Source organism: Gallinula chloropus (assembly GCF_964237585.1).
Source record: "Gallinula chloropus genome assembly, chromosome: 2".
Classification (NCBI taxonomy): Eukaryota; Metazoa; Chordata; class Aves; order Gruiformes; family Rallidae; genus Gallinula; species Gallinula chloropus.
This window is the reverse complement of record NC_140086.1, coordinates 156,426,644-156,451,054: the sequence shown is the minus strand read 5'-3', so window position 1 is coordinate 156,451,054 and position 24,411 is coordinate 156,426,644. Positions and strand designations below refer to the sequence as shown.

General features: G+C 40.6%; 1 protein-coding gene across 2 annotated transcripts in view; it reads left to right on the top strand.

Annotated features, from left to right (window-relative positions):
- Window positions 1-277: 277 nt before the first annotated feature.
- Window positions 278-24,411, top strand: part of GALNT11 (polypeptide N-acetylgalactosaminyltransferase 11) — a gene marked incomplete at its 5' end in the record, with an annotated part of 36,970 nt that continues 12,836 nt past the window's right edge. The window contains 8 exons of one of the 2 annotated variants that reach the window (XM_084260847.1): window positions 278-572; window positions 3,708-3,831; window positions 5,823-5,989; window positions 11,499-11,624; window positions 13,918-14,167; window positions 17,357-17,474; window positions 19,256-19,408; window positions 21,570-21,788. In XM_084260847.1, the coding sequence (XP_084116973.1) occupies window positions 278-572; window positions 3,708-3,831; window positions 5,823-5,989; window positions 11,499-11,624; window positions 13,918-14,167; window positions 17,357-17,474; window positions 19,256-19,408; window positions 21,570-21,788 (1,452 nt within the window). The remainder of the gene's footprint in view (window positions 573-3,707; window positions 3,832-5,822; window positions 5,990-11,498; window positions 11,625-13,917; window positions 14,168-17,356; window positions 17,475-19,255; window positions 19,409-21,569; window positions 21,789-24,411) is intronic. The other variant, XM_084260848.1, reaches the window with a different exon arrangement.

The window sequence follows — 24,411 nt, the reverse complement described above, 5'->3', positions numbered from 1 at the left end:
ACTCTTAGTGATTGCTGCCCATTTGAAAGCAGGGGTATCTGCACAGGTTGTACAAACTAGTCATGTTTATTTTTTAAATGGGAAAGTGAAAAGGGATTTTGTTAAAGTTTGTGCTTAAAATTTTAAAGTTCCAAAAATCATTTGGTGGAAGTGCAACCTATGGAATGCATTTCCTAATGTAGGGACCTGATGAGGTAACAGGCAGTGTTCTCAAAATGTGTGGTTTTGCTCTCTTTCAGGTAATTGAGAATGGGTCCTCAACGATGCTAAGTCTACAATGGGAAGTGTCACACTTCGCTATTTCTGCTATGGGTGCCTTTTCACATCTGTGACCTGGACACTTCTGCTCTTTGTTTATTTCAACTTCAGTGAAGAGAACCAATCCTTCAAGAATGTGCCCGTCAAGGGGCTGGAACCTCAGAGGCCCTTTCCAAAAAAATTCTACCCCCGTTTTACACGAGGGCCTGTTCATAAACCTGAGTTGCAGCAGAAAGAGAATAAGATAGGAAATCCTCTTCGAAATCATATCCAGGACCCAATTAAGGGGGAGGTAGAATTCTCTCCTGAAATGGGTAAGTGGTTTTCAGTGCTGGTGACAAAATTATTAAAACAATAGAAGAGATAAAGTTTATTTGTTTGTTTATTTGTTTTTTTTAAAGGATCACAGGGAAAATTGTGTAATGAACTGTTTATTGTTAAATGCAGGTGATACTAGTGGGTCTCTTCTTTAGGAATTAGGTGAAATTTATTCTGTTGTGTTTAATCCAAAATATGCTATTCCTAACACTTATAGCTGTGCTTTATAAGGGCTAATGAGGAGGACTGGATTACAGTAAGGTGTCTACCCTTGATGTTGTTCATGCTTTTGGAAGGTTTGGTGTATGCTTGTTTCATATCTTAATTCTGTGTTGGTTGGGCTCAGCTACCTGGATTTTTATTAGCCACAGAAAAACTCTGCCTATATGCAGTAATTAAAAGTAGCTTGATAGCAATACACAAGAAAGAGGACCCATTGATTTGGAGAATATCCTTGGAGTATGAAATCATCCACAAAAAATGCATGTGGGACAAATTCCAATGAAAGATTTATTGAGACAGCAGAGGTTAGGGCCAAATCCTGCTTACTTTGCACCATCAAATGTCTGCATGTTTCATTGAAGCATATTTCCTCAGTGAGGTGATTTGGGTTTGTTTTCCAAGCTTGCCTTCCAAACTAAATGCTTTGTATATTTAACTGCTTGTGTATTTCACTGCTTACAGCTTAGTGTTCACTGTTGTGTTCAGATGTGGGAACTGCAGCACATCACATACTGCCCTGCAAACGTGCTGTAAGCCTGGAAGCAGGTGTTGAGTGCTGTGCTATCAGTGCCTGCTGCTTTGGGAATTATGGCAGGAGTTGAATACTCCTGTCTGGTTGAAGTACTCTGTCATTACTTTGGATGAGCACTGGATCACCAGCTTCAGGAGTTTACAGAACTTCACCAAACTTCAGATTCTGAGTTGGTCATTATGCCTGTGTGAATATAGAGGGGAAAAGCCAACCCATGTTGCCCTGTGCCATTACAAATGTTTATCAGCTCACATCAAAAAGCACGAGAGCCAAGTGAGGGCAAGGCCAGTCCAGGGGTGGCCATTTCTTTCCAATTATTCGAGACTGGCCAGGAAAGAAATTGGACCTTTTTAACTGAAGTCCCTTGATCTTCAAACCAAGTGACTGGTTTGGTTGGTGAAAGCCAAGGGGAATTACAGTGCCAGGATAAATTCTACATGAATCATCAGGAGACAGCTGGCTCTCTGTTAGGTCAGGTGCTGCAGGAAAGGGCTTTCTGTCTATCTAGGGTAGAGCTATGATAAATACACAGAGAAAATAGAGAAAAATAATGAAAAATATTGTCATATGATAGCCAAAGCCAAACTGTCATCTGGTAGTATTTTTTTCTTCTTTTTTAAATAAGGGTTTTGCTACATAGCAGCAAAGCCTAAACTGATCTTTTGATTGCAAAGCCCTTATTTCCCATGGGCTTTTATCTGCTATTTGGGCTGAAATCTTCTAGGCCTTTTGCTTGCATTTTGGGTATTGTATTTCATGAGAATGCTTTAAAAATATTAGCATTCCTCCTTGTCTATATTCAGAAGATCATAAAAAAGTACTTAGTGGTTGGTTATGGGTGGATTGTAGAATGAAACATCTGGTATGTGGTTCTTAAGCTCAGGCTTTATATAAAGGGAATGTTTTAAGCTGACCCAGAGTCAGAGTGTTACCATGACTGAGTATTCGGGAATGGCTGAGCAGATATCAATACCTGGCACTTCCTACTTGTCTTAACATTTGTGCAGAACCATCTGCTGCGTTGCCATCATTGTACTGTGATGGTAATTGGTGAGTGAGCTCTCCTTGTCCTTACAGCACATATTTTCTCTGCCCTGTCCATCTGAGGAGGGGTGTGATAAGAGTGGTGAAAAGGTTGTAGAGTCTCCATCCTTGGAAATTCTGGAGGCTTAAAAAACATAACTGGACAAGTTCTGAGCAGCCTCATCTAGTTGGACCTGCTCTGAGCAGAGGTTTAAACCAGATGTCTCTTCTTACCTAAATTAGTCTATGATTATATGAAACATTATCCCAGAGGTATGGTACCATTGAATGAGGAACCTCCTTATTTTCTGCAGATTTTGAACCATATGGAGATGATGGACAGTGTGGTTGGTGATAAATTATGTGATCTGTGCTCACTTGTACTGAAATTTCAGTAAAATTGCCTCTGTAGCTTGGTAATAGCTCCAGAGGATATATCCATCTCATTCCCTGCAGCCAACTGAACAGTAAAAAGCCATTGCTTTACTGCGTGGATTGTCGAAGTGGCTAGCAGACACAGGCAGTGGCTACCACTTCCCTCCTTCCCACGTTTTTTTTCTGTAAGACTTGGGTGAAGCACCATCACACTTTGTTCCTGTGCGTGCTGGTGAGTATATGGCTCCTTGAGAGAGCAGCCCCTGGCACTGGATCAAGGCGAGCAGCGTGGCATTCAGGATTTTAACCTTGGCCTCTAGCACTGTACTTATTTTTACCAGCAACTGCTGCCTCTCCCATCCTCAACAACAGTTGTTTCTTCTGCTAAAATAAACAATAAAACAGATAGCTCTGTTGTTATTGTACTTGCTAAGTCCCAGGTGATGTAAACAAGATATTTACAGGTTTTCCATACCTATTTTTGTGTTACTATAGACTTGAGAAAACCATGTGAAACTGGAGCTTCTACTGTGAGGGCTTTTCTGTCTTTATAAATGTCTTTTCTCTCTCAAAAATCCCATTACAGACCCTTCATCTGGGTAGATAGGTGCTGATGCACTGTGTGCCACAGTGTATATCCTCTGTTGCATGGCTGATGTTGGTTTTTTTAGTGATGCTAAGAATTAGAGGCCATTTCAGTGAAGGTGGTGGTGTGTCTCTTAAGGCAGTAAACACAATGGAGCCATCAATCTTTGGAGAATGATTTAATTTTATTACAGCTGAAAAGGCTACTGGTAAGTACTACCTGGTTGGGAGCAGTAACAAAAATAGTTACACAAAAATATACTTTGCAAAACTAGAGGGATTTTTGAAGAAGATTTTGAGGTTTAGGGGAGGTTAAAACACACATTTTAGTCCCTGATTGCTTCTAAAGGATATTTTTTGAGCCTGTTAATGTATCTTGGTGTGTTTTTTGCAGGAATGATTTTTAATGAAGAAGATCAGGAAGTGAGAGACTTGGGCTATCAGAAGCATGCGTTCAATATGCTCATCAGTAATCGGCTGGGATACCACAGGGAGGTGCCTGATACAAGAGATACAAAGTATGTGCTAACGTCTGTAGAGAATATGGTATAATTTCATGTGCTTGAGGTCTTGTTATGTTATACTTGATGTAGTATCTAACATGTTTGGTACAGTGTTTCTGTTAGATACAATTTCAGCTTCCTCTGTTGCTGAAGGCACATTTTCAGCTATTTAAACAGGAGTGCCTAAGGTTAGGATTTTTATTCTTTGGTCTATTCTGTCTTTTTTGACTGAATATTGTTTCTGGAGCATTGATTTTTTTGCAAGCAGGAAAAGGTATGTGGTGGGTAAAACCCCACAGAAGCCAAGTTTTGTGGAAGAATAAAAAAAAGACTGCTACTCTCTGAAAGCAAAGTTATTTTCTTGATTTATAATTCACTTTAAGGATATTTAATGAAGAACCAGGTTGGATATAAATTTATTCAAACTTCTATTTTATCAATTCAATATTTTTTTTTTGAATAGCAGGATTGGCAGAGAGCTATTTTGATAGAAACAAGATTCTGAAATCGCTTTGAATAAAATAAAATGGGAAAGACCTAGGAATCAAACTTTTTTTCTAGCGATACTAAGAGTACATGTACTGGGTCTCTTTCATCTTGCCAGCTGTGTACTCTTTTACTTGCAGCACTGAATATCTCAAAATGAAGCTTAAAAAAAAAAACTAATATAGTGTGCTTTAACTAATAGAAGAGATGCTATAATTTTGTTTGGTGCCTTTGAAAGATGGACTTTAAGTGTTCCAGTGCCCGATTTAATGAGAGACTTTAATTTATGTACTATGTTGTAAGTCTGTGGAGGGTAAAGTAGATGAATGACTGATGACAAAGGCTCTCTGTTTCTTAGTTGAAGTCCTTGCTTGGTATCTGGATTGCGCTGCTCTGAATACTTTCTATTAAACACGTTTTTTTTTCTATAATCTCTGATGCAGAGGGGGCAGAAAAACCCCACTGCTGTAACAACAAAAAATATCTAACACAGAACTGAAAACTAAATAAACCTGCATCTGTTTTTTTAGTGGTTTCTCTGGTGTGGGTAAATGTAATGAATCGTACTTGTTGAAATGTCTCTCCCAGGAGCTAAGTTCATTCCAAGTCAATGAAGTCTTTTCTTGTATACTTCTGGGGTTTCATTCATAGTTTCTTGTTTTTGTTGGATTCCCTCATGCCTGGCATCTTCAAAGGGCATTAGTCTGAGATATTGTGCCCTGTTAGAAGTGTGGGCAAAATTTGAAAGTAAGGAGAAAGAATGAATGACTATCTGCTTTGTGTGGGATTCATCTTGCAGATTAAAATGCTTAAACTCAGGTGTGAGTCAGTTGTCTGCCTTTATTATAATTAGTGGAGATCCAGTCAGTACAGTTAACAGAGCATGGAGAGTTCTTCACCTGACAAAATGCACTTGTCAGCATTAGGGTGAGCTAAGCACTATCTATACTCCACCGACAGCAATGACTAGACTTAAATATCTTAATCCGCAGGCTGAATCCCAGCCATGACTAAATAGGCATTTAGCACTATTGGAGGTATTCTGGGATATCCAACCCAGTCTCTAGTTATGGGTTTTTGCAGGTCTCATTTAATATTTGCCATTCCTGTATCTGTCTGAGCTCCCTGAGGGTACTGGGCAGTGTTTTGACAGCTGAAACAAGCCCTTAGCATTTTCTCTTGTTTGTCTTGAGGCTCCGTGATTCTCACTCCCACCTCAATCCATTGAGTCCTCTGTTCTGTAATAGGTGGCAATGATACTTGTCTATACTATGTGAGAAATAACTTACTGTGCTGAGCTCTGCTGTAGATGTTATACACCTAGACTCTTTATGTTCAGGTTAAAGGCTCTTCCTATGTGTTTAGTGTTTGCTTGTTTACAAAGTTTCACTAGTGACCTGGCTCAATGGAGATTGGACCTGATGATCTCTCGAGGTCCCTTCCAATCCCTACAATTCTGTGACTCTGTGAAATGGAAATCCCTCTGAAAATAGCAGTAACTTCTGTATTTCTGTTTGTAGATGTAAAGAGAAGTCCTACCCTTCTGAACTGCCATCTGCCAGTGTTATTATATGTTTCTACAATGAAGCCCTCTCTGCCCTCCTTCGCACAGTACATAGCGTCCTGGATCGCACTCCTGCCCACCTTCTCCATGAAATTATTTTGGTGGATGACAACAGTGAATTGGGTGAGAGAACCTTTCAGTAAGATTTTGGTTGGTGTTTATGCTGCTTGACCTTCCTGTCTCTTCCTGTGCTGTATCGATGGGTGGAAATAAAACCATGGAAGCTGTGATGCAAACCCAGTTTGTACTGCAGAACTCCAAAAGTGACAGCCAGTGCAGGTGCACAACGTTCTGAGAAGCCCAAGGTGACTTTTTCACAGTGAGGGTGACAGAGCACTGGGACAGGCTGCCCAGGGGGGTTGTGGAGTCTCCTTCTCTGGAGATATTCAAGACCCATCTGCACGCCTCCCTGTGCAAACTGTCCTAGGGACCCTGCTTTGGGTGATGATCTCTTGAGGTCTCTTTCAACCCCTAGGAGTCTGTGATTCTCTGACATCCACTTTGCCATTTTACTGATGAGCTTTGTATCATACAGACCTGAAGGTTCAAAAACAGATCTTGCAGCTGATAATGAGGAGTGTGTATTTATGAAGGGGCTCATTAAGCAGCTGTTCATAGTTTATCTGTTTTTAATAGTACCTTGTTCAGGCTGCTCTGGTGCTCAGAGTAGATTACATTGATCTTCCCATAAACTGTTTGGGCCAGTGCTAAATGTGGATGCATCTGAAAGGAATTGAATGCTCATAGCCTCGGCTGCGGTCTTGAAAGTAAGTTGATGTGGCACTATGGAAACAGCGTGTCAGGTCTTTTTTTGTACTTACTCAGCATTTCAGACTGGTGGCTGCTGGGATGGGAGCTCAGCCTTTGCTGGGAGAGCTCTGCCTGGCTCTCGCACAGCCTCTTGCGGCCACCCGAGGAGTAGCGGGCTGGCTTTTGGTGGAGCAGCCTCTGGTCTGAAAGGGGCCCTAGAGGGGTAAAACCTTCAGAACCACTGTGCTGCTGTCGAAAGATTGATGCTTCGGAATTTCTTTCTCGAATGATGGACAAGGCAAAGACAGACGTGCAATTCAAGTGCTTTGGCACTTCAAACGCAAAATGCCTGTTGAGGAATGTGTTAGTGTAGCAATACTTGCAAGCAGGACTGTGCAGGTTCCATGCTTGCCTTGGTATAAATCCACAATTTTTTGCATTTTTAAAGTAATTTTTCGATTTTTGTTTTTTAGTACATATAATTAGTTCCTTTGGTCTCCTCATTTGGTTTCTGGGTTGAGGTCTCACTCTGAGACTGATTAGATATGTATAATGTAGAATGAAATTCTCTTGTTATGCAGCTAGTTTATCTCTCTGAGGTCAGATCAAATGTTAAGATACAGGAGAGAACAAAGATCAGACATGCTGTTCTTTGCTGATAGGAATGTGTAATATTTAAAAGTTTCTTTTGTTGTTTTGTGTTTTGGAAGCAATAAACACTCTGCTACAGTCTCTTGTGCAAGGTGGTGTTTTAAAGTGTTGCAACCCTCATATTCAGAACTCAGCTTACTTCAAAACTCAAGTCTTGAATGTGGTAGGCTGCTTGATTGGTTAATGCCTGTCTTTAGGCAGTAATACCATCACTCTTCTGGTCTGGTGGTAATTGTAAGGCCAAATTAGGCTCAGAACATTCAAGCAGCTACTTTTGACTTTTTGGCTTCAAATGAATATGTTTTGGGGCTGAAGATGGGAGGAGATACTGTTTGTATGGAGAATTATTGCTATTGATGTTTGCACTGCTGCTTAATTTTAATGGATGGAATTTTAGAGCTGAAGAAAAGCAAAGCTGGTTTGATGACTAAGGAAATGGACAGAGACTGTGTGCCATGGATCCCCTGTGTGGGCAAATTGCCTAATTTCTTTCCCTTTTAAAAATTTTTTTTAAATTTAATTTTTCCTGAATTGCATACTTTGTGGAACAGTATTTCAGATGAAATTCTGCCTGTTTCTTCAACTTTAAATATAGGAGTTCTGCTGCATGTCAGTGGTGGTGTGCAAAACTTGGGTCTTTGTGTCTAGTTTTGCCACAAAAGCTTCTTACACTCAATCCCCAACAATCTCACTGGCTAAGCAGGCGTTTCCATGGTTCAGCTGAGCCCTCTTTTTCCCTTGGCAGCAGGGCAGGATTATTTTTTTTTTTTTTTTCCTCCCTAGTACAACCTCCTTCTCCCTGGTTTAGGCTTTACCTGCTCTGGAAGAGCCTACAAGATGTGTTTAAGGCAGTTACTGGAAGCATTATTCTATGCAGAAGAGATTGAAGAACAGAAAAATTATATCAGGAGATGGCAAATTGTCTGTAGCTTAATATTTTGACATAACACCCCTGACTCTCCTGTTTGGAGAAGCCTTTGTTATATACATATGGAGCAGGAATAACGGCTAAAGTAAACTTTGGGGACTCTACTGGATAAAGGGAAGCTCCCTCCTGGGAGCAAAATTTCCCAGGCAGGCTGTATTGAAGGAATTTTTGGGGTTATGTCAGCAGAAATTGGTCATGATGAAGCTGACACACAAAAATCCATCAACAACAAAACCCCCAAAAGGTGTCTGGGACTAAATTGCCTACAGAGAATGGTCCATGATATGTTCAGTCCCAAGCAGTGGCTGGGTGCATTGTCCAGCAGATTGCTAGACTGGCCAGGTCAAAACTGTACTCCAAGGGAATGTTTCCAGTAGATGCTACTGGCTCTCAGGTTCTGTTGTTCAAGCTGGTGGTGTGTGCCTGGTTTAACTAGCAGTATGGACACAACCTTTCTTTTTCTTTCCTTTTTTTTGGTCTTCTACTGTTTTCAGAAGTTGGCACACGCTGTTGCACATGCAAAACTGTTTCCACTTGTATGTCCTTTCATGCAGCCATATCTGCCCTAAGTGCTGGGTTTGATAGTTGACCTTTTCTGCTTTCTCCTAGTCCTTTGTTTCCTGCAGCTGTTCTCTCTTTCCCTTGTGATACTTCAGGGGAAGAATGATTCAGGCATGAGTTTATTTTAGATTAGCAAATCATTCTGTCCTGCTTACTTTTGTATCCCATTTGGGTAGCATCCTAGGGATGACTTAATTTCATCAACTTTTCAAGAAGAATTTGTCCAAAAAAAGTCTTTCCCATTGTCTCTAGCATGTTATATCACATGCAAGACCAGGGGAGAGAATTCCTGTGACCTAATTGAATCCAGTCTCTCTAGAGACTTTTCTTTGTCCTAGAATGTGCTCCAGCACTGTATTTGCTAAGTGGTGCTGTATTGGGTGGTGTGGCAAGGTTTTGCTAGTGGGAGGGGGAAGTTCCACAGGAGTCACTTCTGTGAGAAACTGATAGAAGCTTTCCCCATGTCCAGTAGAGCCAATGCCAGCTGGCTCTGAAATGAGCCCACTGCTGGCCAAGGCCAAGCCCATCCACAACAGCGGTAATGCCTCTGGAGTAACAGAGTTAAGAGAGGGGGGGAACCTGCATTACAGCAATTTCAGCTGAAGAGAGGAGTAGGAAGATGTGAGAAACAGCCCTGCAGACTTCAAAGTCAGTGCAGAAGGAGACAGGATGTGCTCCAGGCACTGGAGCCCATGGAGAAGACCATGGTGAAGCAGGCTGTCTGCTGCCAGCCCATGGAGGATGCTAGTGGAGCAGATATCCACCTGCAGCCCATGTAAGACCCCACACCAGAGCAGTTGGATGCCCTGAAGGAGGCCGTGATCCTGTGGGAAGCCCACACTGGAGCAGGCTCTGGCAGGCCCTGTGGAAAGAGGAGCTCATGCTGGAGCAGATTTGCTGGCAGGAATTGTGACACCGTGGGGGACCCAGGCTGAAACAGCCTGTTTCTGAAGGTCTGCACCTTGTGGAAGGGACCCATGCTGGGGCAGAGTGTGAGGAGTCCTCCCCTGAGGAGGAAGGAGCAGCAGAGATGTGTGATGAACTGACACCAACCTCCCTTCCCCATCCCCCTGTGCTGCTGGACTGGGGCATGGGATAAAAATTGGGAGTGAAGTTGAGCCTGGGAGGCAGTCAGGAAGGGAGGTATTTTAAGAATTAGGGTTTTATTTCTCATTACACTGATCTGACCTGATTGGAAATAAAGTAAAATTATTTTCCTGAGTTGACCCTGTCTTGCCTGTGGTGGTAATTGGTGAGGGATCTCTCCCTGTCCTTACCTTGACCCTGGAACTTTTCATTATATTTTCTCTCTCCTGTCCAGCTGAAGAAGGGAATTATAGGGTGGCTGTGGTGGGCACTTGACCTCCAGAGCCAACAGGTACCTTCTCATTCTTGATCCACAATGTCCCATTCTTGATCCACTACGCCTTGCAGTACACACACTGAGATTTTAACATTTGGAGTTGTTTCTGGGAATCTTTTTTTCAGTCTTTCTGCCTGAAAGTTACTGTGCTCCCTGAAGGTTACAGCTCTGGCTTCCACATTTTGTCCTTTGGCATTTAATCTTGTTGCCAGCAACTTTAATGTTTGAACTGACATTCAGAATAATAATAATATTTATTCCAGCGCATCCTCTGTTGAAAGTCTTTCTGCCTCTCTATTCCAGAATTCCCTGTGAAGTCTCAGCTGGCTCTTTGTTCCTCTTGCTCATTTTATATTCCTCTTTCTTTCTCCATAAGCTTATTAACTTTTGGTTTTCCATTACTTCAGTCTTCATGTGTTCATCTTCAACAGTAAAACCTTGCTGACTGCTTGAACGTTAGAAGCAGCTCTCCTTGGGGTGGGAAGTAAAATCATCACTGATGTTAGTTAAGTCACAGTAGTGCATATAGACTTCAGTGAACTTTGCTCTCCTTCAAAAGCACATGCTTGCCAGCAGCGTCTTTGATCCTCTTGGATTTAAGAAAAGCAACCCCCTGAGACTGAGTTGTAATTCTTTGTACCTGCTGTTGTATCAGCCATGCAGGTACTGATAATGAGAGGTGTCTTCATGCTGGTTTTTAAAAGTGTCAGTGTTGTTTTAGGGTGTGGAATGCAGTAATTTAAATCACTTGCCTGTGTGAAAGGGCTTCCATTTCTTCTACTGCAAATGAGAAGGCTTTAGAAAGAGAAATGCTGTTTCTTTCTGTTACAGTGCCTTTTATTGTGATTTTTTTTTTCTTTTTTTTAGCAGCAGCTCCTTTTAGAGTCTGGTACTTCCAGTTAACTTGAGTCATACTGTACTAAAGGCTTTGCAAACAGAACAGAAAGATAACAGTCCAGTTTGTGTTCAGGAAACCAAAGCAAAGTATAAACCTGGTGCAGTGGCAGTGTATAAATAGTTGGGAAAATAAAAGGCAGAGCTTAGCAGGGATGTGCCCCATGGAAGACCCAGTGATATGGACCATCACCCTTTTGAATGCAGGGTATGTAACCGATTCCTCATTTCCAGTTTCCACAGCACAGCAGGACAAGGTGAAGTAGTTAAGAGGAGAATGTGAGAACAAAATGACAAAAGGCCATGGGTGTTGGAGGGCAGGTTTAGGATGTGTGGTGGGTGGCTGTCCTTTTGGTACTCCTGGTTTGAAGCAGGGCTGTACTGTGGTAGCTTTTTAATCGATTTCTTTGGCCCCTTTTCAGTTGAACATCTTAGTACATTAAAATGTCTGTCCTGTTGTTGAATTTCTGGTTTCCTTTTCTCAGCTGACCTGAAGAAAGACTTGGGTGAATATGTTAAAACTCAGCTCCCCAAAACCACAAAATTGGTAAGAAATGAGAACCGGGAAGGCTTGATACGAGGAAGGATGATTGGAGCCTCCCATGCCACAGGTACACTTTCCTGTTTCTCTTTTCCTTCAACTTTGACGTCTTTTTCTGTAGCACATCTTTTTCAGATGTTGAGTGTTTGACCTGTGATTGCTTTAACCCACTGTAGAGACGCTGCATGTCATGCTGTGTTCTAAGCTACACAGCTTGGTGCAGGGGAAGGATTTGGGATAATGCTATCCCAAATCTTTCCAAATGTCTCTCTTAGGTGAAAGACATTTGCTTCCAGAATATGAGTGATTTTGAAATGAGTTAATTGCTTTGATCTTTGGCTGATATATTAACTGATGTTGAAACAGGTACACGAAGTGTCTTGAGAGATACTTGTATAATGATAATTGGAGACCTTAACTAACATTACCTGTGCACTTGAATGTTTACATCATGCAGTTGGCTGTGATTTTTATAAATCTTTCTCCAGTATTTCTTCACACCTTTACTGAATTAGTCCTCCCCTGAGGATTTTCTGTTACTCAGTGAGAAGGAAGCAAGGAGGAATTGGTACTTGCTTATATGTAAATAGAAAGTGGATGTAATAAATTCACTGTTACACTTTGTAATTAACTATAAGGAAATCTGTGCTGTGCAAGAGAGGGGAGATGTTTTTTCAAATCACTCAATCAGTGACTTCACAAATTCAGAGCTGAATTTGAGTGTCTTTTAAACCTTGGCTGACCTGTTGATTTGTATTTATTTTTTCTTCCTGTGGGAGCTTGCTTTTGAGTTAATTTCTTTAGAGTGGGTCAGTGAAGTAGTAAAACAAAACCTGTATTTGGCAACATTTACTGAGGCAATGTAGAATTTTCCTTACTCTCTCCATGAAAGAATGTTGTCTCAGGAACATCTCCATCCATGCTAGATATTGTGGTCAGAGAATATTTTCAGCACATTTCATGTGAAAACTGGTGCTCTGAAATGTCAATCTGCTTCCCTACTGAGGTGCACTCTGGCATCTGATTCACCCATCTAATTGTGATGTTCCTTATACAAGGTTTGCTGTTATTGCAGTGAGTGCTAATTGGGATAAACTATATTTGGTGCTTCTCGTACACAGTGCACCTCTTCCCATAATATCCTTCCCAGCTAAGTTCTTTGGTGTCTGAGAAAGGATGTGCTACTTTCTTAAATACTTTTGAGTGTCAGATAAAGTCTCTTAATTGGTGTTTACTCATTAGCATTGTAATGGCATCATTCAGAGGGAAAATTGTGCTTGCACTTTGCATGCTGTGCTAGGATTCATTTGAGTTAATGCCATTTGAAGTCATTCTATTGCTTTCTGAACTGATGAAGCCTGTTTTGTTGGGGTTTCTTTTCTCCTCAGTCAAATACTGTCTGTTAATGGGTGAATTGTTATGTTTGTGTGTTTCTAAGTTGTTTTCTTTAAAGCTCTTACCTATCTCTTCCACATTATTAGTGTTGTATAAATTTTATATTGTGTCATAAAAATTTAGGTGTTTTTTCAGACCAGCTGAGCTCCAAGGTGTCTTAACAGATCAAATTATCCTCTGGCCATGTGGATAATCCCCACAAAAAATGATGGGTCTGAAGCATTGCTTGGTCTAATACTGGTGGATTTGGCTGTCCCCATTTAGGGAATTCACTCTCCTTTTACACTGATATCCACAGTCACTTTAGAGCTAATGAAATGAGGAGATGGTCTATGTTACTTTATATTCAGGTATTGAAATGCTGCATCTTACATGAATGCACACTAATTCATCACAACAGCTTGGTTTAAAATCCACAGATCTCAGCTGCAACAGTAACTGGATGGATGGTGAAGTGTGATATGAAGTAAGCCCAAGGCGATTACAGACAGTGGACAAAAGCAGCTTTGTCATGGGGATAATGCATCCGTTCCCAATATCTCTCATCATCAGCTGTCTCTGTAGCCTAACTCAGGCATGGGAGGTGCTCTGCTTTAGGACAGATCACCGCCTGGCACTTAAGAGTGCTGGTCTGCTGATGCTTCAGGACAGTAGCTTTGCTGAATCTGGGTAGAGCATGTGATAACCATATAATACTGTCAAAGAAATGCAAATCGCAGGCACTCAAGCAATTCATAACTAAATGTGAATAGCCAGGATCTACCTTCTGCCTTTGTAACAGAACTGGTTCCTGTGGAGTCTCTGGGTTGTCAGTGTTTCCAAGCACAGGTGGTGTTTCCCTTCTGTGATACGGGGTGCTGATCCTCAAGTATCCACTGCTGATAACTCTGCTGCTGATAAAATTACCTATGTGATTGTGTGTTTCATGTTACCACGGATCTCTGTTTTGTGTGCTTTGGCCTCTGCAGGGAAAGTGCTGGTGTTCCTGGACAGTCACTGTGAGGTGAATGAGATGTGGTTACAACCCCTGCTGACTCCCATCAGAGAAGATCGCAGGACTGTGGTGTGCCCTGTGATTGACATAATCAGTGCTGACACGCTCACCTACAGCTCTTCCCCTGTTGTGCGTGGAGGGTTTAACTGGGGCCTGCACTTTAAGTGGGATCTTGTTCCTTTGTCAGAACTGGAAGGACCCGAGGGAGCTACTGCTCCAATCAAGTAAGGTTTCTCCTACATGGTCTGAAGCTCTCTGTAATGTATGGATTATCAGAAGCACTTCTTAAGCATCATGGAGTGTCTCTGGGTGTGCAGTTTAGAAACAGATGCCTAACCTGTCAAATATCTGGCTTGTTTATTTTACTTAAAAATATCTATTTCAATTTAATTTCTTGCATTTATCCATTAATTAGATATATCTGTCTTAATAGGTCAGGAAAGCACACTTATAGAGAATGCTTGTGCAACAGCTTTTGCTAAAGACAAAATCTTAAGAAGCTTATGCTGTTCTGTGTTAAATCTGTGAAGTAATTTCACTCCTGAGCTGTGCATTGATGTTTCCAGTCTGTCGATGTTTGAATAAACTGATTTTCATAACTGCCTTTGTGCTAGTAATATCCTGCATATCCCACCCATACAGGCTAATAATTTCTGAGATGAAATGCTAAAGAATTGCTAGACTGGGAAAATGTTTTTTGTGGTAATAGGGAGGTGGCTTACTAGCTGTTGGGGAAAAAGCATCAGTGTTAATTTTCTATGTCAACATCATCTTTTTGCATAGATTTCATTTATATATTTCCTCAAACAAGCAATTATTTTGTCATAAAGGTTCCTAAACGAACACACATGGATGTGAAAACCATCTTTAAAACACTACATGTCACTTTGCATAACGTGGCAGATGCTTGAAGCTGTCTGCTGGAAGCCTGTCTGCATTGTCTTCACTGACTGAATTGCTTGAGAGCTTTTCTGAAACAAAGGTCTTGGTAAAGCTTAACACTGGGACTTGAAAGCTACTTCCCTTAATCTTTTAACCATTGAGGTCTGTCTTGCTTGTGCAGAACTGGTAATATCTGGTTCCTACTGGATGTAACTGTTACATAATGATGTTGGTAGACTCCTATTTTAAAATATTTTTTTTAACTGGCACATATGGTTCAGCCATGAGAACAGAAGCTGCCCCAGTATAAATCCCTTTATGGGAGAGGCCAGTGCTGGTAAAGCAATGGAAAGAAGCTGATGGTGATTTTTCCAGCTGCAGGTATCTATCTCAGAGCTTCACCTTCTTTACAGATTAACTCTTTGCAGAGAATGTGGTACTTCTGTAAGATTTGCAGAGTGAATCAGAAATTGAGCAGTCTCATCTCTCCTCTTCTCTGTTCCTGGACTGTAAATGAAGAGTGTTTCAGGCTGATGTAAGCAGCAAAGGTTCTCTGCTGTGGTCTGAGAGCTCTGCAGTTACTCTTTCCACATCTACCTGTCTGAGAAGCCAGGAAACTTCTTAAGTTACTTAACAGTTTGACTGGCTTGTTTAGAAGGTGTCACTTGTGGCAGTGTCTGGAGCCAGACTGGCAAAATCTGAATGGGGAACCAGCATAGACAGCATTAAAATCCTTCTGCTGTTAGAGAACTCTTCTCACCCTTAATCCAGGGCATGGCTGAAGGCTAGTTCATGCTACGTTGCATTCCTTCAACTCACTTCTAGTAAAAACTCCCATGGAGAAGGCAGAAGTTTTAAGGGAGTCTCATCATCTAAAAAGATAATGTTTTCTGGGAATGAAAGTCACTTGTTCTACTTAAAGGTATCTGCCTGCTCTGAAAAAGAAGCAAGATTGCTATTTAACCTTTGAGAGTGGCTTTCCATCAAATGGAAAGTCTTACATTTTACATTCATAATGAAATGTTTTGGTGTCAGGGATGGAAAAAATGAGCAGCACCTTTCAACTGAGACTTTAAAGTGACAAAACTGCAGTAGAAAATTGTGTGAGAACGAGTGAAGATATCCAGACTTAGGCTTAGTGTCATCAAGGGTTTTTATTAATAAGGATGGAGAAAGCCTGTTGCCAGCTCATTGTATATTCCACCTGTTGTATCATATTTATGTAACTTTCATATACTCTTCTAAGCATCCAGATAGTGTAACTTTGTGATACAGTAGCAATTCGATCTAGAGACTCTAAATGGGGACCACACACAACTTTTTACAAGATAGTCTATCATTCTAGGAACACACTGGCAGGGTGAAAAATGGGAAATGAGGAGGAGAATATTTACAAACTGTAAATAACTTCCTAAGAAACTGATCATTGCATCAGCTGCTCCTGGTATTTGAATTCTATGAGGTATTAGTGTTTTTCAGCTGCCTTCTGGCTTGTATAATTTAAATTTGGATCTTGTTTCTTGACCTAATTTAATATGGGAGAGTAATGTGTGCTCTGGATTCTACTCTTTGCAGTTCAGCCAAGCCCAGTCTGTATAATTTTTCCCTGTAAGAGGGAGAAGAACACGTTACTGTGTGCAAGTGTATGTGTGTCATGGTTTAGCCCCAACCAGTGATTTAGCACCATGCAGCCCCTCACTCACTCCCCTCCTCACTGGGCTGGGGGAAAGAATTGGAAGAGTGGAAATGAGAGGATGTACAAAAGAGGAAAGGTTATACATATTGATAATATATACACAGAACAGGTGATGAACAGTGCAACTTCTCTCTACCTGAAGTCAGTGTTGCTTGGGGGCCCCCAGCTGTCACACAGGACTGCCCAAACTGCCCAGCCTGTCAGTCCACATGCACAAAGTGAAACAAGGAATTAATTCACCACTTCTCATTGGCAGGCAGTATTCAACCATCACCCCGAGGTCAGTGCTGTGTGAGACACTCAGCTGCCATGCCAGCCCCTCAGCCCACCCCAAGCTATAAACAGAATGTGATGTGTCAGGGTATGGAATATCCCTGTGGCCAGTTTGGGTCAGCTCTCCTGCCTGTGTTCCCTCCCAACTTCTTGGATGCCCCTCACCCTCTTGTAGCAGGGCAGTATGAAAAGCTGAAAACTCCCTGACTGCTTTGGTAACAGCTAAAAGCATCAGTGTCTATCAACATGATCCTCATCCTCGATCCAAAACACAGCACTACGCCACCTGCTAGAAAGGAAATTAACTCTACCCCAGCCAAACCAGGACAACATGTTTGTAACACAAATACCACTTACAGATCTGCTTTTGAAAATGTTTGCAGACTAGATGTGTGACCTGATGATTTCTAGTGTCTGCAGGATTTAAATTGTATCGTGTAGGTCTAAATTTATGCTTTGAGACTAGCTGATTTAGGTAAAATTATTGCTGTGGTTTGGTTAGGGTTTTTTTTTTTATTTTTTCTCTAGAAGAAGACTAACTTCTTCCAATATTGCTTTTTAGGTCACCTACTATGGCTGGAGGCCTCTTTGCCATGGATCGTGATTACTTCAACGAACTTGGACAATATGATAGTGGCATGGACATCTGGGGAGGAGAAAATCTGGAAATATCTTTTCGGGTAATCTATCTTTTATATGTGTATTGGAACATGAACCTCAGTGTCTGGCTGCTTCTCTTCCCTACGTACAACTTGTTTAACACTGGACTAGTTATTTGCACAGAGAAATCAGTACTTTTATTCCCAGGAAGGATGTATCCAATGCACAGTCATTACCTTGACAATAATCTTCAAGTTAAATTTTACTGGGTAGATTAAAGAGAGTTTGGAGCTCTGTAGTTAAATGTGTGTGACGTTTTCTATGTTTGGTGGGGCATTTCATAATGCCTATAGGGAAGCATAAGAAAAGATATATCATGCTGGTTTATAAGCAATTTCTAATGATTTTCACAAGTCATTCCATAAAATGCGTGGCTCACAGCAACATCAATAACAAGTAAGCTTATTATATTTCCTTAGACATATATGAGGCTTTCTAGATACTTCACCTTCCTTTTTGAGGGCCTGGAAATGTAAATAACTTGTAACTAAAGACTTATGTAGAGGAGTCACTTTGGAAAAACTAGGAAGATATAACCAGGAGATTCAAAACTGCTACTTCATTGGGATTTCTGTATTTTAGCTCATCTTCCCTGTCACTCTATTGAAAGCAAAACAACTTTTTGTGCTTAATGTCACGTTTACACCTTCACTTTTGTGAAGTGGATTCATCAACAGCTTTGACAAGAGCCTGCCCAAAAATGAGATGCTATCGTGATGAATAGGAAAAGGGGTTTGAAAAGCCAAGTTAACATCAAATAACCCCAAACATACCACCACCAAACCTTTACAGAAGTCTGTCAAATTGGGACATTAGAGAAATCAAGATTAGAGCTTAAAAATAAGAACTGTTATTTCATAAATTTGAGTGACTTGAAAGGTTTCTGTACTAAGTAAGAAAAATCTTTCAAGTTTTCAGTGAAAAATCTGAATTCTGTCTGAATAGAAGTGTACAGAGTGTGAGGAAATTGTTACTGTGTAATACACAGTTTCAATAAAAAGGGCTTTGAAAAACTGGAGTGTATTTAGAGAGCTTTGTAAGGTCTGGAAGCCCCTCTCCCTGTGGGAGAGTTGTAAAGAACTTTAATCTTGATCTTATCCAGGAGGAGCTTTAAAAGTGACTTGATTATAGACTAATGTGAGAAGATTCTTGTGGGATCGGAGAACACATTACACCAACAAAGGGAAGATGATGATAGTTTGCTGGAAGCTGAAATTTAAGAAGAAATTAAAAAAAGGAAGTAGAGTAGAGATGAAATATTGGTCTGGGGGCAATAGAACTGGCTTGAGGCACCTAGATGTAGTATCTGAATGGGAACAATATTTCTGAGTTCCTTAACAGTAATAAACAGCTGTGTGCTTATATGTAGCTGAAAAGTTCTCCAGGGTCCCTTGATGATACTGATTGATGTTCATTATCTGTTGTGGAAGTGTGGCGTGAAATTTTTAAGTAGGCAAATAAATTTTGGGTATCTTAATCTGCAAGCTGAATCCATCAAATCCCTTATTTTTCAGTATTTTCTAATAGGCTGTTAAAGCAGAAAAGTTTAGAACGTTTACTGTTTGCTTCATGAAAGCTGTGATGTGCTACATGTAAAGTGTGATGTTATGACAAAAATAACCTTTCCTGACCTAAAGATTTATAACTTTAACTGGTCAGAAAGCATGACATGTAGGATGACACTGATGACGCCTGATGTGTCTTGTACAAACCTACCTAAATATCCCTTGGAGAAGGGGAGGAGGTGGTGAGCCTTGTCAGTGTATGTACAATGCGGTGTGTTCTGCTTTTGTGTGGACAGATCTGGATGTGTGGTGGTAGACTTCTCATCATCCCCTGCTCGAGGGTGGGACATATTTTCCGTAAGAGGCGTCCCTATGGCTCACCTGGGGGACAGGACACTATGGCTCATAACTCACTGAGGCTGGCACATGTGTGGATGGATGAATATAAGGTAAGAGACAATTCTAGGACATGAAATAAGGTTATTAACTGGCTTTTTTTGTCAAAGGACTATGTCATGGTGGGGTCTGTTAGCACCTCTACTGGGATCTTCCTTCTGTAGGCTGATTTCCTAATACTAATTATGATATTTCTAAATCCTGTAGGATTGTCATTTGGCTTTTGAGTACTCAAGTCTGCTCCCTGATACTTCTATGGCCTGCAGGAGATTGCAGTTTTATGCCTTTTTAATGAAGTAAAAGAAGATGGCTAAGTTCTTGTAAGCTCAGCCTACCTTTGTGTCCAAATCAATATTACTCTATGCCCTGTACTGTCCTCTGTACTTCTCTGTGCCTTTGGGTAGTTTCCATGTGGTGAGACAGGAATTTCGTTTGTTGGTTGTTTGGTTTCTGCTTTAATTAGCTGTAAGATTTTTTTTTTTTAGTCTGTCTTGCCCTGGAAGATCAATCAGGATTGACTTCTGGATTCATGGGCAAGCATATTCTTTCCTTGTCTTCAGATCTTGGTACTGATGGCTTTAAATGTAGGTCAGGTTTTGTGAAGGCCTCATCTCTGTGATATTGAGGACATCTTGACTTGTGAGACTATAGGATTTGCTGTGTGCCCAGCTCCTGTGTTCCCTACAATTTCTCTACAAGATATTTTATTAACTTTGTATTCTGTACAGTTTTATGTTTCAAATCCCACCCTTTATCTTAATGCTCAGTCATCTGAGAAACCTATTAGATGTCATTAATTTTTATCTCCATTTCCATAATGCGTTGGTAGATATGATCTATCACTTTCCCTTTTATTGGTGTCTGGGCACAGTTCTTTTTCATGATTAATGATGACTTTCTCTGAAGCTTGGAATTGAGTCTTTGTAATAATTCCTAGTTAAATCTGCTTTGTCCAACAAGGACTTAAACTGCTGAGTCTAGTGATCTCTTATCACAGACTGAAGGTTTCCAGCTGTTTCGTATCTAATTCTCTGATAGCTGCCAGAGGCTGTCATTAAGACAGATTTATGTGTAGAAGGCAAGCCTGGAAATATTTTTGATTTTGTAAGTATAATGCAAATATTTAGGGCCAGTATCATTTACAGAAGTGATTGTATGCTGAACAGCACAAACTTAAAATTTAAAGGACCTGTTTGGCAGAAAAGAGCAAACACCAATATTTAATCAGTAAAATTGCATGAACCAGCAAAATTTTCCTAACTGTTAAAAGGAAAATGTAAAAGTAAGTTTATATATGCACTGGAAATAAATAATGCAGAAAAGGTAGGATACTGAAATTTGTACTTTAATCAGAAAAGAGGCAGAGCTACTCTTTTTGAAGCAGGCTGGTTTCCGATAGTGCTATCCAGTCTATCTCCAGACTTCCTCAGTTGTCCAACAGTCCAATGTACTTAATACTTCTCCTTCCTCTGCTATTAAAATTAATACATCGAGCACATCCAAATGCTCAAAGAGCTTGATAAGGACAGATGTGTAATTTGTCTTGAGATGATGCTGTCTGTCATCTTGATTATCAGAGACAGCGGTAGGTAATGAAAAACTGTCAGACCACATTATGGTAAGTAAATTTCAGGTGTCCTCTAGAAATTAATCCAACAAAATACTAAGGCTCATTGCCCTCAACACTGACTTCTAAATAATATCTAGTAAACTAGTTAATATGCAATTACAGTGCCTTTTCAATGAGCTCTGCAAGTCTAGCTGGAATTAAAGACTCTGCAAGGGGATCTGTCCTCTAGGTTCAGTAATGGTATTCATGCCACATTGTCCATTCATGAACTGCTGGTTGCCCCCTTGTCTCTACATTTGAGTTGAACAGCATGTAAGATACAGCTGGGATCTTAATCTGTACAATTCCAGGTATAATCATAAATTAGAACACAAAAGAATAACATTGAGTGAACCTTTCTGGAGGTAATGCAGGTGACAGTTCTGAGTCTTCATGTGAAGAAGTGTGTGGTCCCACTGAACCACTGAATTTCACAAGATTGTCCCATTTATGGTTCTTGTTCTTATACTGTTTCAGACTTAATGGTTGAAAGCACTGGCCAAATGAAAGGAAATTTAAATAGTTCTGTCAAGAGGACAAAAGTTGGAAATCAGTACTCTGGAATTCTTCTCCCCTTACCTCCAACCTGTTTTTCTTAAATACAGGAGCAGTATTTTGCCTTGAGACCAGAGCTAAGGATGAGGAACTATGGAAATATTACCGACCGTGTAGAATTAAGAAAAAGATTGAACTGCAAATCATTTAAGTGGTATTTGGATAATATCTATCCTGAGATGCAAATATCTGGGCCAAATGCCAAAGCTCCGCAGCCAGTTTTTATTAACAGAGCACAGAAACGACCGAAAATAATCCAGCGTGGAAGGGTAAGATAAAACTTCTTAAAAACATCGAATTCTGGGTGGTTGGGGTGGTTTTTCTTACTTTGAGATTCATTCTGAAACATTTGCTCAAATACAAGAAAAACAGTCCGTTTCCATAGAGTTTTAGTTTTGCACCGAGCTGTCTTGGAAACAGCAGAATTTGTGTCTTTAGAAAAGGCAACTCAGTTTCACTCTGATCTGTATTTCAGGTCATCTTCAGCCTCGGTACTATTCAATGAAGTTTCTTACCCCAAAGCTCTAAGTAATGAAGTGTTGATGTCTTTAGAATGCACTTGCATGGCTGTTGGTTCTGAAGATGGATTTGGTTAGAGAGAAATATGGCTTCAAATACTCATGCTCTGTTGGTTTATAAGAGTTCAGTATAATTAGTTTCCAAACTCATTGCATTTACTGGATAATTTTCTGCAAAGATGAACATTTGCATCTGAGACTGATGATGCCTTTTCTAATCTTGACTTCTAGATAATGAACAAAAAATGAGTTTTGCTCTTTTTCTTCAAAATAAAAGTGAAGAGAGGTACTTTTACGTGTATTCCTGAAAGAAATCGTGACTCTAGCACCTATGTTTATGGGTTTGTGTGGTGGCAAAGCCAACATACAGTTGCATCTGTTCTCACTAAGGCCAAATTCATTTGTGTGCTTTTTAGGCTTCCCAAAAATAACTTTCTGTAGGTCTTTTTTTGTGAAAGAGAAGGCATTTCACTAAATTATTTCATGTGCACATGGATTATGGATAGCAGAGTCCTTTCTAGCTCAGTAGTTGGAAGTGTTATGATTCCAACTCCTAATGTTCTGTGATTCTGTGATGTACCTCTCTACAAGGCAGCAGGGCCTGCAGTAGCTGTTGACAGTTGTTTGTCCTCCAAGTCAATTCAGGCTGGAGTGCCTGAGTTCATGCAGAACCTATTGACATCATTAGCTTTTTTTTCTTGGAAGCAGCTATCTGGGAATCCACAATTTGTGCAATATTTTTATACTTGTATCCCAGCCAAGCTGGAAAATTCTTTATTAGGGCAAACACATGATTTCCCTGAATAAAACTGATATGGTGTTGTTAACATCCTATCAGTTGTTAAATGCTGTTATTCCCCATGTTGTTAAATGCTGTTATTCCCCTAGTTAGACCTTTATTATTTTTTTCCTCCCATTAAATTTAATAGCTTTCTGCTTTCATTCAGACAGAACTTTAAGGAATTGCTGATGTGGGAGAGGCTACTGAAGGATCTGAACCCCTCAACAGCACTTAAGGGGAACTCTTCCTAGCAGTAATTTCCCGTGGTTTAATTTGGAGAGAAACTTTCTGCACCCTTTAAGAAGGGGGAGACAAGACAGAGAGAAATGCAGTTCTTTGGTTTGGTTCTCTGGTGTTCAAGAATTATACCCAGCATTGTGTGAGAGAGTCAGCTTTGGCTCTGACTGTATAAACTATTTCCAGATGCCTACAAGGAACAGAATGACCAGCCAATGTCACCACTGCGTGCCAGATTTTTTAGGATTCAGGATGAATCATTCCAAATCCCATCTTATTCTCAAAAACTAATTGGACCAGGGATAAGTGCTGGTTTGACAGCTGGGGAGAACTACAGTGATCACAAACTGTGACAGTTCATAACAGTGTTATCAAATGCTGCTCAACATGGCCAATAAAAACAAAGGCAAAACTCATATAAAACTCGTGGAGCTGTATGGTTTAAAAGCCTTCTGTTGAGTGAGGAGTGATGAAAATGAGATCTCTCCTAGAAGTCTCTGGGGTGTGAGGAAACGTTACTTAGAAGGTTTTCTGTAATTTGTTTCAGATGTGTGTAGGGAACAGGAGAAACTTGGTGCACTTGAGGAGGCTGTTGATGTACCTTGGGACAGCTATTTCCAGCAACGGGGTTTAGTGATTTGGTACTTGTGCTGTCTAATTTCTGCTATCATGTGATGGAGCATTTTGTTCTCTTTATTACTGGAAGTGTCTTTTGGTTTCTAAAAATCTGTAGAATTGATGCAGATGCCAAGACAGCTATGGATGTCTTCATAACAAAATGCAGCTAGCTAATTAATCACCCAGGCCTTGGGTTCAGGACAGCAAATTCTTTTTTTCCTCTGCATTCAGCTCCAGATTAGAAACAGTTATTTTTAATGTGGATGCCAGATCTGGGGCCCTGCCATCTCCCACACATACACACACCCAGTGACTGTCAAATGTGTTTCTGTGTGCTTGGTTGGGAGCAGGGCTCTGCTGTGAGGTAGGAAATGGCATAGTGGTGGCATGACCAGAGTAATTGCATTTCTCCTTTGTACCCTTGACTGGATGCAGTGCCATTCATGATGTGCAGGCTGTGGTTCTTCTCTAAATAGCCTGATTCCCCCCTACATTGGGGGTGGAGAAGTAATCTGGCTGAAAAGAAGTCATCTGCTGGCCATCACTGTCAGGTTAGGGCGCATATATAACTAAAAGCCAGAATAAAGGTGTGTTGTCTCACTGAGTAGCTCTGTGGGGTTACATAAATCAACATCTTAATAATTCCTGACTGTTGGAATAGGACAGCTTAATCCTCAGGCTCTGCAGAAAATCTCTTGGGTGACATTTAGGGTGGCATCCTTGCTCAGACCAGGAGAG